Source organism: Triticum aestivum, unplaced genomic scaffold (assembly GCF_018294505.1).
Source record: "Triticum aestivum cultivar Chinese Spring unplaced genomic scaffold, IWGSC CS RefSeq v2.1 scaffold125886, whole genome shotgun sequence".
Classification (NCBI taxonomy): domain Eukaryota; kingdom Viridiplantae; phylum Streptophyta; class Magnoliopsida; order Poales; family Poaceae; genus Triticum; species Triticum aestivum.
Genome location: NW_025229963.1, coordinates 834 through 17,598, shown reverse-complemented (window position 1 = coordinate 17,598; position 16,765 = coordinate 834). Strand labels below are relative to the sequence as shown.

The following is a 16,765-nucleotide window of genomic DNA, read 5'->3' as shown; positions in this document are numbered from 1 at the left end:
CAATTAGTTTTTCACAGCACATGTCAACTCATATTTTTACAAAGATTTAGTGAATCACTTTTGTATGTGTGTCAGTAGGCTGCATGACAAGTGTTCGACCAAATGCAATAAGTGTCAGGAACCCATGACTTCTTATCTGAATGCAGCTCACTAATTTCATTCCTTTTTAATCAGCAGCATCACTCGTAGCTGCATTTGTAGCTCTTTCATTGGTGGTAGCTGCAACGCTCTACCTCTCCTTAAAGTCAAGGTATAATGAAGAGATAAATAAGAAGGTCGAAACGTTTCTCAAGGCATATGGCACATCGAAACTCACAAGGTACACTTTCCCTGAAGTTAAGAAGATAGCAAGACGATTCAAGGATAAACTAGGCCAGGGTGGATTTGGAAGTGTATACAAAGGCGGGCTACCTAATGGAGTTCCTGTAGCATTCAAGATGCTAGAGAGCTCTACAGGAGAGGGAGAGGAGTTCATCAATGAAGTTGCAACCATTGGACTGATCCATCATGCAAATATCATACGTCTCTTAGGCTTTTGCTCCGAAGGAAGAAGACGGGCTCTTATTTATGAATTCATGCCTAACGAGTCGCTGGAGAAATACATATTTCCACAAGTTTCTAATACTTCTCGACAACCCCTAGCAACCAACAAAATGCTGGATATTGATGTAGGCATTGCCCGAGGAATGGAATACCTGCACCAAGGCTGCAACCAGCGCATCCTCCACTTTGACATCAAGCCACATAACATCCTGCTGGACTGCAACATCAAGCCACATAACATCCTGCTGGACTACAACTTCAATCCGAAGATCTCGGACTTTGGCCTTGCAAAGCTGTGTGCAAGGGACCAAAGCATCATTACCTTAACTGCAGCAAGAGGGACTATGGGATACATCGCACCAGAGCTATACTCTCCAAACTTTGGAGGAGTGTCGTACAAGTCAGATGTGTACAGTTTTGGCATGCTTGTGTTGGAAATGGTCAGTGGAAGGAGGAACTCAGATCCAAGTGTTGAGAACCAGGATGAGGTATATCTCTCAGAGTGGATCTACGAGAAAGTAATCAATGGGCAAGAATGGGAGCTTACTTTGGAAATGACAGCAGAAGACAAGGAGAAGATGAGACAGCTGACTATTGTGGCACTGTGGTGCATCCAGTGGAATCCGAAGAACCGGCCATCAATGACTAAGGTGGTAAACATGTTAACTGGGAGGCTTCATAACCTGCATATTCCCCCCAAGCCCTTTGTGTCGTCTGATAATCGCCCCATGCCACAAAACACGACGAACACATGAACATGCATTGTGTGTGTTTTTGTGTGTATCATTACACGTTTGAGGGAACATAACTCGGATCTGCGTCGTAAAGCGTAATGCCTTGCCACTAGCTTGCCCAGTGTTCGATTACATACTGAACTACATGGGATTCTGCAGTACTGCCAATACTGCATCTGTATCTTACCATATTGTAATGCTATTAATTAGAAACATACGGCACCGGATCTTGCAGCCATTTCCTGAGAGTGCTGTGATATAGTAAATCTTACCTAGTCATTGCTGTGATTTTATCCCCTTTCCCCCATAAATGATACTACTGTAAGCTCTTTCTAATACAGATGCGCATATAGGCTGCTTATATTCTACTAGAACAAAAGAGAGGATCCAGAAACTAATCACGCAATTTCCATGATTAATTACTAGTAGAAACTCAGCATTCCTGTTCGGAAATCAAAAGGAGATCAAAGGGGATTACTCACCGTGGCAGATAGCTTCCGCTGGAGTCTCGGTGAGACGCGAGCCAGGCGGTGTGCTGGCAGGCACGGCTCGACTGCGGCGCCAACCGCCGCCTAGGATACAAACTGCCACCTGTTTCCCCTTTGGATAAACCAGAATTCTTTTTTCTGAGAAACAGATAAACAAGAGTTGGGCCTTTGCGTGAGATGGGTCGGCCTCACCTGCAAAAAATGAGCGGGCCATGCTAACTTACAATACGACCGAAATGGGAGAGCAACTAATTAACGAGCACTCCTTTGGAAGTCTCGCAACTATCAGCGCCACTTGGCGCGCTCTCAGTAATTCGCCACGTGTCGCGCTCTGCGTGCTTCCTCTGAATTTTTTTTTTAATTTTTCTGCAAACGTTTTCGGCTTTTAAACGGTTTTTTTCTGGGTATTTTTTGATGTTTTGGTTTTTCACCGGTCTTTCCTACCTTTTCGACCCAAAAACACATTCGAAAAAAAATTGTGCAAAAAAATGTGTTTTCCTTTTTTTCCTTTTGCGGGAGTCACGGTTTTGTTTCCGCGAGAGGCACGCTTGTGCTTTCGCGAGAGGCACGGCCGTGCCTCTTGAAAACGGAAAAAACGCGTTTTCTGTTGTTTTTTTTCTTTCGCGAGAGGCACGGTTGTGCTTTCGCGAGTCACGGCCGTGCCTCTTGGAAATGAAAAAAAAACACATTTTCTTTTTTTTTTCCTTTCGTGAGAGGCACGATTTTGCTTCCGCGAGAGACACGGTTGTGCTTTCGCGAGAGTCATGGCCGTGCCTCCTCGGAAACGAAAAAAAATGCATTTTCAGTTTTTTTTTGCGAGAGGCATGGTTTTGCTTCCGTGAGAGTCACGGTTGTGATTTCGTCAGAGGCACAGATGTGCCTCTTTCGGAAAGGGAAAAACTTGTGCTCCCAGTTCGGTTTTTTCAGCCGGTTTTTTTATCCATTTTTTCGTGAAAAAAAGTTTGTCAAAACCTATCAACATGGTATCTAGTTTTGAAGATCTCGATGCGAGGAATCCAACGGCAAAAGCGGTTGGAGATTTGGACGCACGGTTTAAGAGATAAAACGTTTTGAATAAACGGACCTACGAAAAAGGGAAAACTCTCGGGTTGCGATAAGTGGCGCACATGCAGTGCGCCACTTGTCGCGACCGGAGGAATTGGAATGATCTTCGCAACGAGTACTCCTTAACTAGTGATTTCGCCGAATTGGTCAGAAATTTGATCGCACTGGGATTGTTGGGCCGCGGTGTCGGCTACTCAGAAAAAAAATAGTTCACAAAAATAAAACAATTCCAAATTTAGTTCACACCAATTATTCAAAATTTACTAAAAAATAGTTCACAGAAATAAAATTATTCCAAAATTTACTCAAAAAAAAATAGTTCACGGAAATTGGATTGTTGGGCACCGCCGCTTGCCAGAGAAGACTGCATGCTGTCGGCAATTGTGTCTGATATCCGTTTTTCAAAACTCTGTTCACAAAAATAACGATTCAAAAAGTAAATCTTCAATTAAAAAATTAGGCAATTATCAAAAGATATACGAACGGAAAGGTAAAATAATAGACCTTAATATCTGGGGGAACGTTCCTCAGGGAGAAGATCACATCAAATGTTTTCATTTCGAGGGAAGCTAGGATCGACCGAGATCCCGAAATCACTAATTGAGGAGTAATCCTTTCAAAGGTCACCTCCACCTCCCCAAGATGCGACAAGTAGGCGCTACGCGTGCGCCACTTGTCGCAACCTGGGAATTTTCCCTTTTTTCGTACATTCGTTTGTTCAAAACTATTTATCTCTTAAATCGTGCATCCAAATCTTGAACCGTTTTCACCGTTGGATCCCTCGCGTCGAGACCTTCAAAACTATATCCCATATTGATAGGTTTTGACAAAAAAATATGAAAAGAAACAGATCGGGAAAACATTTTCTTTCTTTCCGAAAGTCGTTTCCAAGAGGCACGACCTTATCTCTCATGGAAGCAAAATCGTGCCTCTTACGAAAAAACATGTTTTTTTTTCTTTTTTGAGAGACACGACCGTGCCTCTCGCGGAAGCAAAATCATGCCTCTCGTGGAAGCAAAACCGTGCTTCTCATGAAAGGGAAAAACACATTTTTTTTTCATTTCCGAGAGGCACGGAAGCAAAAACATGCCTCTCGCGAAAGAGAAAAAAAAATGAAAAAACACGTTTTTCCCATTTTCGAGAGGCACGGCCGTGCCTGTCGTGAAAGCAAAACCGTGCTTCTCACAGGAGGGAAAATGCAAATTTTTTCATTTCCGAGAGGCACAGAAGCAAAAACCGTGCCTCTACGGAAGGAAAAAGAAAAAAAAGCATTCTTTTCTGTTTTCGAGAGGCACGACCATGCCTCTAGTGAATGAAAAATAAGAAAAATGCGTTTTTCGTGTAAAAAGATTTGATTTTTTTTTGGTTCGACAGTTAAGGCAGACCAGTGAAAAGCCGAGAAAAACGAGAAAAACCCATCTAAAAAGACAAAAACGTGTGAAAAAAATCCGAAGAAAGCGTCTAGAGTGCGACACGTGACAGTAACTGAGAGCATGCCAGCCCAAGTGATTCTTGGGAAGGTTGGGAACGAGCGCTCCTAAGTTAGTTGCTCCCCCGAGATCCAGAGCGGGGTGGAGAAGTGAAGGATGTAATTAAGCGACACGAAGAAACTTCCCTAGAATTAACATATGGCGAGAAAATTGGTTTATGTACATGATCCACTAGTACAATTGAGATTTGACTAACCTGGATGGGTTTATTTATGGCCAGTGCTAGGCGCCAGCGCGCCGGCCCAAATTTGGGCCGGTCAACGCGCACCCGCACGATACGTACTTTCGCAACCGCCCGATTAAGTCCCGATTAAGTCGCTACACCCCGCGTACAGGATTCTTGTTCTTCCCTGCGGCAGTTCCATCCTACCCCTGCTTGCTCGACGCCACGCGCAGCCTCCCCACTTGCAGCTTCCGTCGTGCCGCTCGTCGGCTCGCCGCCGCCGCCGCACGCCGACACAGCTCGCCAGGCCCCACCGCCGGCTGCAGCCTGCGCACGAGGTTGCAGCTTCCCATGGCCGGTTGTAGCTTTCACCTATAATGGTTACAGCACCGGCGTTCCGGTTCCAGCACCTTGCAAGCAAAAATAGTCGCCGTCGCCGTTGCCATCACCATGGAGGAAACATAATAGCAAGATGCAGCTTCCCATCGTAGCAAAAAATCTTATGGCTCAAAGCTTTTATGGTGGTCGGTTGAAACAAAAAACAAGGCTTACCGTCGCCGCCGTAGAAACTCTAGAGCCTATGTAGCAAAAATTGGTGCTGGTCCCAGCTCGGGGCTTCAGCGGTTGTAGCAAAAAATTCTGCTGATTCTAACTCGGACCTTCACCGGTTGTAGCAGAACGTATGTGCTGGTACAAGCTCCGGTGTCGGCATGTGGTAGCAAAAATTCTTGCTGGTTCCAGCAATTTGTGGAGGTGGTTCCAGCAAAAACCGCAGTGTTTGTTCCAGCATTAGCCGCGTTGTGAATTGCTTCCAGCACCGGCAACTCTTGGTTCCAGCAAATCGCATGGCTGGTTCCAGCAAAACATGTGGGTCGTTGTAGCATCGAGCGGTGCCGTGTATGCGCACGGGTGTCGGCCGTAGCAGCACCGCGACCGTTGTAGCAAAAAGCAGTAGCCCGTCGTGGCGTCGTCGCAGAAGCAGCAACCCTGTCGTGGGCGTCTCCACGGCTGCACAACCACCGCAGCAGCAGGAGCACGCGGTCCCGTCGCCGACGTCCCCTGCAGCTTCTTGATGTCGCGAGGCAGGGGAGGAAGGAGAGGTGAGGAGAAAATTAGATTACATGGGCAGCTAATCTGATTCAGGCGCGGGGGCTTGCTTGACGGAGTGAAGGCAAAAGCAAGGGGGGAGAGAGATGAACGTGGAGATGCAGGTTGGGAGAGAGAGATGAAGGTTGAAGACGAGGGAAGGGATGGGGATAAGGTTGATTAAGCGGTATTGGGCCCCACAGCCAAGTGGTGCGGAACCGAACGATTAGCCTGTCCCGGGCTGAATCGAACTAGCAGCCAGCGACCGGCCGAAACGTTAGCCGGTCCGCCGGCCACAAACGTTTACCTTTATTTATACCGAGACAAATATGTAAAGATGCATGCACATAGATAGGGTTTCACATCAGCAGCAGGGTACTCGTTCCAGTATCACTGCTGCTATATAAATAATTAGTCTCTCTGAAGGCTAACAATGCTTACTGAAAATCCAATTGTATGTATGTCTCATTGTTCACACACCCTTTTTTTCCCCTGAGACTCACTTGCATTGCATGGGGAACGAACCGGGCCACTTACATGCACTTGGTGGCCCAACCCAGTCCACTGCTGCGGGCCGGGGGAGTGAAGGAAAAAGCCCACTCAAAAGCATAGCTGCACACAGGAAGAAACCAACGCCAGTCCGTCCACTCATCTGGTGCGTTGCTTCTTCCTCTAGCCAGCCAGCGAGCTAGGTCTTCCTCTCGCGCCGCCGGCATGAGCCACCTCCACCCCGGCGAGGTCGCCGCCGGAATGCCCGCCCGCCGCCGCAGCGCGCGCCTCCGTTCCCAGATCCACGCGAGTGAGGTACACGCCCGCCCCCGCAGCGCGCGCCTCCGTCCCCAAATCGACGCCAATGCGGAGGGCGCCGGGGCGGCCAGCCACCGCCGCAGCAATAAGCGCAGGAGCACCCAGATCCAGGCGGGAGTGGGGGCCGACCGAGTAACCCGCCGCGGCAAGCGTCTCCGTCCCCAGATCCAGGCCAGCGAGGAGGGCAACGGCACCTCGCCGGAGCCGCCTGCCTCCCTGCCGGACAGCGAAGATATGCTCCGGGAGATCCTCCTCCGCCTCCCCCTGGACCTATACTCGCTCCCCCGCGCCTCCGCCGTCAGCAAGCAGTGGAGAGGCATCCTCGCCGACCCCAAGTTCCTCCGCCGGTTCTATGCGCACCACCGCAAGCCGCCCCTCCTCGGCTTCTTCCAGCGCGGCGGGCAACAGGTCATGTTCACGCCCGTCCTCGCACCTCCGGACCGCATCCCCCCCTGGGCGCTTCTCCCTTGGACGCTACAGTGAACACAAGGTGCTCGATTGCCGCCACGGCCGCGTCCTCGTCAAAGACCGGGTTCTGGAAGAGCTCGTTGTGTGTGATCCTATCAACCACAAGCAGCACCGCGTGTCCATTCCGCCCGAGTTCAACAGAGCCTACCTCAAGGCGGCAGTGGTCTGCGCTGCCAGAGACCAGAACCATGTACACGGCGCGTGCCATTCAAGCCCCTTCAAGCTGGTCTTCGTGTACATTCACTACATGCAGTATTATCGACAACTCGTCGCCCGAGTTTACTCCTCCGAGACTGACACATGGGGCAATTCCATCTCGACAGAGGCTTCAGATGGCACTCTATTTGGTCACAGAACTAGCACCCTTGTAGGTAATTCCCTGTACTGGCCGGCTAAGCATAAGGGAAATGACATAGTTGAGTTTGATTTGCGCAAGCAGAACCTTACCGTGATCAAGGGGCCTCGTGGTATGAATATGAATGATTTCGACAACTTCCATATCATTGAGGAACAGGATGGCTCTTTTGGTCTTGCCGCCTTGTCCCACCTTAAGCTTCAAATGTGGCAGAGGAAGGTTGATTGTCGAGGTGTTGTCATATGGTCGTTGCGGAAAACCGTTTCACTGCGTGAACTTCTTAAGATCCCTAGGACCGTGAGATGGAATGAATGGCTCAAATTGGTGGGGTATGATGAGGATACCGGTGTAATCTTTTTAGCTTGGCATGATGTTGTATGTATGGTTCAGCTGAAGTCAATGCAAGCGAGGAAGCTTCATGGAACCGGTTCTACATATTACTGCTATACTTTCGCGAGTTCACATCCACTAGGTAATTGCTCATCCTTGGTCTTTATATCTTAGGAGTAACCCAATCTAATTATGTTCTGTACATGTGTTCTCACATACAGTTATAGTAATTCTTAAATGTCCACATACAACTTGCACTTAGTAAGCAATTTCCTATGATAGAATTTGTTTAGTAATTGCACCTTTGCTAGATGGACGAGTTTATCGTCGTGTTACTTCATTATGTGTTATGTTTCAATGTGCTTGTCTTTTCTATTGGAAGATAGCAAAATCAAAGGTCGAATGATTAACTTAGCTGGCAAGTTGGAGTGCCCAGGCTAGTTTTATTCTTTGCCTATTATCATTACTATTATTTGTTAAGATATTTTTTTCATTTCACTCCATAAAAAAATTCTGTTGAATTCATGCTTTTTGAAATAATTTAGATTTTCTCACTTGTTCATTCATATAGCACATAGAAATAAATTGCATTTCTTCTCTTGGGATCCTTTTAGTTAAAGCAGAATACCCAATAATACTTTTGTTCCTAGAGTTTGTTGTTTTGGCATAATGTTGTCTGGTTGACAATACGAGTAAGGAGTTCACATGAGAAAATTTATAGGCCATGTTTTCTTTTCTTACAAGCTAGCTAGGTTCTCCATTATGAGGTATCTAAGCGTACTGCTTGTATGAATATCCCTCACATTTACAACATATGTTGTTTTGTTTTATCTAGTGCTACTGTCAAGAGTGACTAATACCACATCTGTAGAAATAAGTTATATAAGTGAATTATTTTACTCAAGTTATATTTGTCAGCTCATCTTTGTATCTGTCTCATGTTGCCTTCTCTTATCCATTTGTCTTTATTGTGAAACTGTTGTTAACTGCCGGAGTTCTTATTCTTCTAGGCACAACCATTGAAGGTGGAGCTAATGGAGCTGAAATGTTAGGATGACTCTGGTTTGATGTGCTAATGTGCTGAAACGTTTCAACAGGTAAGATCCTCTGAATAAAATTACCGAGATTTGGACTGTTTGATGTTCTCTTTGGAATATATGTGGCAGACAGTGTGGGTAGCATGCACCCTCAAATTACTGTCCATTCGGCTATAGGGATCCGCAAATGCTAATAACAATTAAAATGTTGGTGAGGCTAAGTAAAAAGGGACTCATGTTAGATCATAAACAATGTGCAGATGATTCACATGTTGTATGCCCAGAGTTCTCCCTTGGTTTTTTTTAATCCATAAGTTGAAAGCAATATATTACTAGCCCATTTTGTTATTAAAAACATCAGTCACCTCATTCAACTCCATCACCTAAGAAATTTGTGCGGAAAGGCTGAAGGATTTATTTTGTTGTCCTATGTAGCCAGCAATATGAACGACTCTTCCTTTTTTTAGGAGATAGGGTATAGCTCTACTTTATGTTGCTGAGTAGATTATGAGTCTGTACGCGCGCCTTGTTCATCCGCTGTTATATACTCCTAGGTGCTACTACTAGGTTCTGTCGATATCTGCATCAGGTTACTAACAACTTGATGCTTTTGTTTTCCCCAGGTGAAGAAAGGGCTGCTGCAGTTGTTAGTTGTCACCGAGTTTGTCGCATCGCAAACCCTCGTGGTCGGTGGTGTTTATATGTTATTATCTGCAAAAAATTATCATGCCTTATCTTAGCCAAGTATGTAATGTAGCAAGATGGTTTGATTACATAACCCGTGGAATTTTAGCTTAATTATTCTAGTATTATTTCAAGTCGGATCTCATCCTGTCTTGCCTTTTCCAGATGTGTGTGCTTGGCAGCTCTTCTCTTCAGCCAGGAGAGTATCTGCCACAAGTATTTGTGTGTTTGTGTCTGCTCAGCTTTTATTTGAAAAGAAAGGGATCGCTCGTCAGCTCTGGTTTGAAAATATATGTAGCATGTGCTTGGCAGCTCTTGGGAATGCCAGGAAGTTGTTCTACATTTTTACATATATTTAAAAAAAAATGTAGATCGTTTGCATGGTAGAGAGTTAGATCGAATCAAATGTACATCCCTTTGAGGCTTTGACTAGAACAAACCCTCATCGGGAAGGTGTCCGTGCCGGTAAAGAAGTGATATCATTGTTAACATGACTGAAATTAGTGATGTAGGAGTTTGAATGGCAGAGACGGGACAATGAGGTTGCTGCTGCTGTCCAATGGGAGTATTTTGTAGTGGTTCATATGAGCAAGAAGACTCATCATCCTAGCAGCAGCTATTTTGTCTGTACGGCAGATGCGGGTCTGGACGGCAGCAGTCTTTGGCTGTAGTATTCTGTAGTCGTGCTACGTATTGGTGGTGAGAGACCTGGAGGCTTCAACTTTGGCAGGCTTTGTTGAATCTGATTCTGTTCTGACAACCCAAAAGAAATCTGCTATCTATATAGTACTATCAGTGTACTATATACTTGTATGTGGTCACCTAAAGAATGAGATTTGGGATGTTGATCAGTACTACTACCTGATCTAACCCACAATACTTGGACCAAAAATATATGCATTATTATACTAGAACTACATATGCTTTGTTCTCTGTTGTGCGTATTTGCTGAGATCTGGTTACCAACATATATACGCTGGTGAAGTGGTGTATATATATTGGCATGATTGGAGAATACACTTCTGAATGTTTGAATGTGTTACTGGTTTGCTGGAGTTCAAGCCTGGACCGATGTTTTCATGTGGTTTGCAGAGGCTTTATGATCATATCCTGGCAAACCGCGGCCAGTTGTGCATCATAACTTTGTTGCAACAGAGTGAGGAACTCAGGTTTTACTCTTTTGTTCTGATTTATTTCTGTAGCACAAATCTGTCACTCCCTCCTTAAAGCGTTTAGATCACTTTTTAGTGATATAAACGCTCTTATATTTCTTTACAGAGGGAGTACTAGCTAGTGTTTTGTAGCTCAAACAAAAGCATGTTTCAGAATGCTCCTAGCTCTGCAAAAGCAGTGAGATAATACTGACTTGTTGTTGTTGTTGTTGTTGTATGTTTCTTGCAGATTCAACTGGGTGGGTTTCTAATCAAGTATCAAATGCCGATGGCTTGAACCTGTGTGTGTCTGTCGTAAGGTGTTCAACTAGAGCAGAGAGGACTAGAGATACGGGGTAACATTTAGTTTTGCTGCTGAAAATTGAGCACCGCCTTGCCAAACAGTTTTGCTGTAGTACTAATGGCAGCGAGAACTAATCCATAGTGTTAGACTGACGAAACTGAAACTCCATGCCACCACCACGGTTTTTTAAAAGAAACTATTCTATGCCACGGAGAGAATATACACAAACATTTTCAAATTAGTGCAGAGTGGAGAAGTGAAGGAGCCAACTAAGCGACGTTTACATGAGGAGGGATACGTTTACAAGACAAAAATTCTAGACTCTGCCTTGCAAAACGATATTATATTATGGGACCGACGCAGTACATTTTAGCAATTAAGCATTGTTATAGCATTTGAGTTATTCATACCAATTGCTGGCTATTACATGTTTCCGCACAAAAGTTAACACTTAACAGGAGTTGGGAAGCAGCATAGTAGATTTCTTATACTTGGTACAAGTACAACCGGCGGCTGCAGCTTCCAGTGAGTTAAGTGCATCATCTCACAGTTTATTACTACATTACAGATCAATATTTTCGCTCATCCTCCTCTGAGATTGAAGTCAGCTGGGACGACAGATCACAGAAGGTATGAATCATCTACATGGGTGTGCCACTGCTCGCAGAAGAATGACATAGATGGCATTTGCAGGCCAGCATATCTATCACCCCGCTCATGTCTTTGATGCTTCATACTACTCTGTGGCGCCTACACGGAACTATGTAAGTCCTGACACTGGAACCCAAAATTTTGAAACTGTGGTGTTGTTCTTAGTTTCCTATGTGTAGGATGTTAAGTGCTCCTGGCTTGTCGTTTCTGTGATGGTTCGTTTTTGTTAAGTTTGTTTCCACGTTTTTAAGACCCAACTTAATGCGGCTGAAGCTGAGGTTGCTACCTCGTTTAGTGGTTCATATGCGCCATCATTACACAGATATTCTCTGCTTGATTGAAAGTGACGGGAACTGGACTGTTTTATGTGTTAAAACTTAAAAGTGAGTATTTCCGTCGTGGTACCCACCAGTCGCACTTGTGGCTATGAAAACGTTAGTTTTCAAAGGAAAAATGAGCTCACACATATGATGGGTTAGCAGCTTACGTGGCCACCCTCCCATCGTCGCCGCAAAAATTCCTAATATATGTATGTGTCAGCTCATTTTCCATTCAATAAAAGAACACCGCCTGGTGATGAGGTTAGGAGTAAGCGGCAAATATTCATTGTTTTCTAATACAATACAGGCTGGTGGTGCGCCTATTTACACTAGAGGGTTGGGCGTGCCTATAGCGCACATGGGGTGATTTCCTCTAGCCAGTTTCTCTCAGGGTGGCATGCCTAGGGCAGCCCCCATGGCAGTTGTTGTGGTGGCCATGGGTGGGGATAGGGGTAGAAATTGCTATAATACTATGTAGGATTTCAGGAAGCGCTCATGCCCCACAGGACGCTGCCTACAATGTATTTATGTGGCGGTGCTTATCCTGTAATAGCATACAAGCAAAGAAATTGCATCCGGAGGTTATTGGACTTGATACGCAAGGAAAACCATAGATTACATGGAATACGGTTAAGGTTTTATCTCAACCTAATCATGTACAATGATAGTATCTAGAAGGTTCTAGTCTATTCCTATGGCACATCTTCGTAGCCGCATCATAGCTTTTTGACATCTTGAATTTGGTTGCATGGGTTTCGCCCTTTATTTTGATATATAGCAGAACGAAGCAAGCAATTAATGTTGATTAATGACTGGCTTCATTCCGTGCGGCTGCTATCGATTTATTGTACGCCACTTGGATCTTCTTCAGCTTCACAACCACATTGTTCATTGTCATCCTTTGCTCTGAAGAGTCGCTAGTGCAAACCAAACCCAACTCGAATATAGGCACAAGAAAACCTTCCATGTTGCAGCTAAAAGACCCTTGTAGTAGCTGATCATCCACAACACGGACAAGTTCTGCGGGAAACGCATCAACAACCCACTGCCTCAGGCTTATATCTCCGACAAAAAATGCATCTGTGGGTCTCTTTCTAGTGAAGACTTCAAAAAGCATGATTCCAAAGCTGAATACATCACTTTTTCGTGAAGCTTTTCCCTGAGCTCCATACTCTGAAATTAAGGCATGCCTGATTAACTTAATTACTCAGTGGTTCAATAAGAAGTAGATTGAGCAAGAAAAGTGCTAGCTACTAACAGTACCTGGTGCCATGTAGCCAACAGTTCCAGGCATGCTCGCAGTGATTGTAGAGCTGTCATCACCTAGTAACAACCTTGCAATGCCAAAGTCTGCCACATGTGCTGTCATGTCCTCATCGAACAACACATTGCTAGGCTTCAAGTCACAGTGCAAGACCACCTCGTAGTGTTCATGGTGCAGATACTCCATTGCCAATGACACATCAAGCATGATGCCTAGTCTCTCAGTGAATCCCAATGGTGTTGTACCTTGAGAGTTGTGCAGGAGCATCTCTAAGCTGCCATTGGGCATGTATTGAAGCACCAATGCCCTAAATTTCAAGTTGGAGCAGGTATTGAGTATCCTCATTAGATTGTGGTGTCGTGCCATCCGTAGTACGCCGCACTCTGCATCAAAGCTTCTCACCGCTTGTTCTAGCTGCATGTCTAGAACTTTGATTGCAACAATTAAACCATTGCTTAGCTGGCCCTTGAAAACATTTCCAAAACTTCCAGACCCTAGCAGGTTGCTCTCATTAAAATTATCAGTTGCTCGAACAAGCTCATGGTACGAGACCAGGTGATGGGTGGGCATGTCAACCATACCAGGAGAAGCTGACATCCCTTGCCGCTTCTTAATCTTCTTTCTGACTGTTACATATATGCAGAAAGCTACAAGTCCAATTGCTATGATGATAGTAGGGAGCAAAATCTCCAGCATGCGGCCATTATTAGTTCTTTCAGAGTTACTTGGGCACATTGGAAATCCTAAACGTGAAGCACCACAAAGCCCTGAATTCCCCGTCAAGGATTGCTGACTTATATTTAAGAAGACCCCACCTTCTGGTACTTGACCTTGTAGTTTGTTGAAAGACAGGTTCAAGCTGGTCAGGATGGTGAAATTTACTAGGTACTTTGGTATTGTACCAGAGAGATTGTTATGTGATAGGTCCAAAGTTTGCAAGCTGGTTAGCTTGCCGAAAGATTCTGGAAGTGAATCATCAAATGAATTGTGTGACAGGTTCAAGTAGGCCAGCGTTTGGAGTTGGCCAACCGAATATGGGATGCTACCAACCAAGAGGTTGGCAGAGAGGTCCATGCTGTAAATTTGATTCAAATTGCCCATATCAACCGGTAATGTGCCAGTAAAGAAGTTTCGAGACACATCTAGCTTAATGACACTGTCAAGATGAAATAAACTCAATGGGATCATTGATGATAACTGGTTAGCAGACAGTACCAGGTATTCTAACTTGGTTAGGTTACCAATCCCCTCCGGTATTGAACCAGACAGTTTATTGTTGTAGAGGAACAAATGACCTATATTCTTAAGCATTGCAATCTGAGGTGGGATGGACCCAAACAAGTGATTTCCGTCAAGGTCAAGCCACTGGAGATTATCCATCATCACGATGGATTCTGGAATCTTGCTATCCAACTGATTCTTTGAAAAATCTAGCCATTCAAGACTGGTTAAGTTTGAAATCGTAGCCGGAAGTTCACCCACAAAATTGTTCTCAGATGCACTGAAAATTTGCAGCTGGGTTGACAGGTTCCCCACATAGTTTGGAATGCCCCCGGTGAAATTATTTGAAGAGATGTGAAGAAACTGGAGCTTTCTAAAATTAGAAAAACGGGATAAGAAGCTAAGATCCCCCTCTAGACAGTTCTCTGAAATATCAATACGAAGCATAGAGTTGGTACTACCAATTGTTCTTGGTACCGATCCAAGGAACATATTATTGTTTAAGAGCAGGTATGCTAATTCAGACAGGTTACCAAGAGAAGCAGGAATGGGTCCGACTAGTTGATTGTCTGAGACATCAAACCAATTCAGTCGGTCCAACTGTCCAAATTCTTCCGGAATGCCTCCTGACAGCTTACACCCATCTAGGCCTAGTAAACCTAGCTGAGTGAGGTTGCTAAGTGCAACAGGAATTGGACCAACAAGGTGATTCTCGTCGAAAGAAAGGAAAGTGAGATAAGAAAGCTTGCCCAGCCACGTTGGCACAACACCCTCAAAGGAATTCTGGCTGAAGGAGATACCTTGGAGGTAGTTACAAGAGGAGAGCCCCGATGGAATCTCACCGGTGAATTTGTTGCTGTCCAGGCTGATTCTTCGCAACGCTGGTAGACTAAAACTTTCGTTGTTAGGGATCGGACCAGTTAAGTTGTAGTTGAAGTCAAGCCAGATTTTAGTTAATCTAGAATGGTTGAATACGGATGGAGGTACTGGGCCACTGAAATGATTCGCTTGAAGGACAAGGGACTTGAGCATTGTTAAGGAGCCAATACAAGATGGTATATGTCCTGACAGGCTATTGTTGGCGATGTTCAGGTAAGTTATCAGGGGCGTATTATTAAATAGATAGGTGGGTATTGAGCCGCTCAGGTAATTCCTCATGATACTGAAGTAGCCAAGACTCTGCAGGTTCTGCAGTTCTACCGGGATTGAACCAGATAGATGGTTAAAATGCAAGGAAAGAACACGAAGCCTTGTGAGGTCTCCTATGGTGGTTGGGATGCTACCTGATAGATCATTGTATCTGAGATGTAGGTATTTAAGACGATGAAGCCGTCCTAAATCATCGGGGATGGAGCCTGTGAGATTTGTATATACGAGGTTAAGGACGGAGAGGAAAGAGAGATTACCAAGGTGAGGACTGACTGATCCATGGAGGGGGGAGCCCGGCAGTCTCAAAGCGGTGACGCGCTGCCGGCGCCGACTGCATGTGACACCAAACCAGTGGCAGAAATTCGTGCCGCTGGTCCAGTTGCTGGCAAGGATGCCGAGAGGGTCGGAGAGCTGCGCTTTGAAAGCCAGAAGGGCAGTGTCGCTGCCATTGCTCTTGCTTGGACCAAGAGAAGATGTGGGTACAGTGCAGAGCAGGGTGATCAAGAAGAGAATGGGTATGGATATGGATGGAAATCCAGGTGAGGCCATGTGTGTTTGGGACAGAGATGCAAGTGTATGCTTTGGCTTTGGGCTGATGATATCTTATAGATCCATGCATCAATCCATCTTAATATGGTGGGAAGGGTCGTTTTTTATAGTCTCCAGCTTCAGAGTGGTGCTTTTGGCGTCAAAGACCACTGGGTAATATTTTTGTGGATTAGTGCAGAGATCCCTAACGGTACCTGTGAGAGCTTTTGATATAGGAGGCTCCAGCTTTTCCAAGTGGTGTTTTACACATCGAAGACCTTGACTTACGGTCAATCTCTGCTGGTGAGTGAACGCACATGCGCACTACTACTACGACAACAGGAAATCATGGAGACAAAAAGCTTATGTTTGAGTAGTCACATAATATGTACTCCCTCCGTCTGGAAATACTTGTCATTAAAATGAATAAAAGATGATGTATCTAGATGTATTGATGTGTTGGCAGGCACTGCAGCAGCTGTCGCGTGTTACTACAACACAACTATGGCTGCCACCTACCGATTAAGATGAGTATAGTAAGGATTAGCAAATTACTTCGTCTCAGGTCATATAATGCAAAATTACTTCGTCTCTGTTATATAATGCAAAATTACTTCGTCTTGGTTTTATTACACAAATTACCTCAATGCTTCTGGAATATTTTGGCGACACACACCAGGCTTTTTCATGAAGTTGATAGCAAGAGTTCATACGAGGGAAACTGGAGTCCCTTAACACACAGCAGATTGTGTCATGTTTGATACAACTCTAGCAGAAGGCGCGGTGGCACGCCGTGCCCGAGTATTTTCTTGCGACCTTCATGCCGTTGGACATCCACTTTATTGAATGAATTCATACAGCAACCAACTCATCTGTAGGCCGCAGAATCATTTTATTTAATACCGCGTTGGCAAGGTCTTGAACCCT

General features: G+C 45.0%; 3 protein-coding genes across 3 annotated transcripts; 2 read left to right on the top strand and 1 right to left on the bottom strand.

The window, feature by feature from the left end:
* Positions 1 to 174: 174 nt before the first annotated feature.
* Positions 175 to 1,494, top strand: LOC123175217 (rust resistance kinase Lr10-like; the record flags this gene model as incomplete). Its single annotated transcript, XM_044590178.1, has 1 exon — positions 175 to 1,494. A coding segment is annotated over one exon (1,124 nt), but the record flags the coding sequence as incomplete, so codon positions are not given.
* A 4,726-nt stretch (positions 1,495 to 6,220) lies between these two features.
* On the top strand, positions 6,221 to 9,362 carry LOC123175218 (uncharacterized). The gene is made up of 3 exons (XM_044590179.1): positions 6,221 to 7,671; positions 8,540 to 8,626; positions 9,190 to 9,362. Exon 1 carries the CDS (start codon positions 6,284 to 6,286, stop codon positions 6,857 to 6,859), a length of 576 nt encoding a protein of 191 aa, XP_044446114.1. The 5' UTR covers positions 6,221 to 6,283; the 3' UTR covers positions 6,860 to 7,671; positions 8,540 to 8,626; positions 9,190 to 9,362.
* A 3,119-nt stretch (positions 9,363 to 12,481) lies between these two features.
* On the bottom strand, positions 12,482 to 15,889 carry LOC123175216 (probable LRR receptor-like serine/threonine-protein kinase At3g47570). Its single transcript, XM_044590177.1, has 2 exons — positions 12,940 to 15,889; positions 12,482 to 12,849 (listed from the first exon to the last, which is right to left on the bottom strand). Exons 1-2 carry the CDS (start codon positions 15,857 to 15,859, stop codon positions 12,482 to 12,484), a joined length of 3,288 nt encoding a protein of 1,095 aa, XP_044446112.1. The 5' UTR covers positions 15,860 to 15,889.
* Between the last annotated feature and the right edge of the window lie 876 nt (positions 15,890 to 16,765).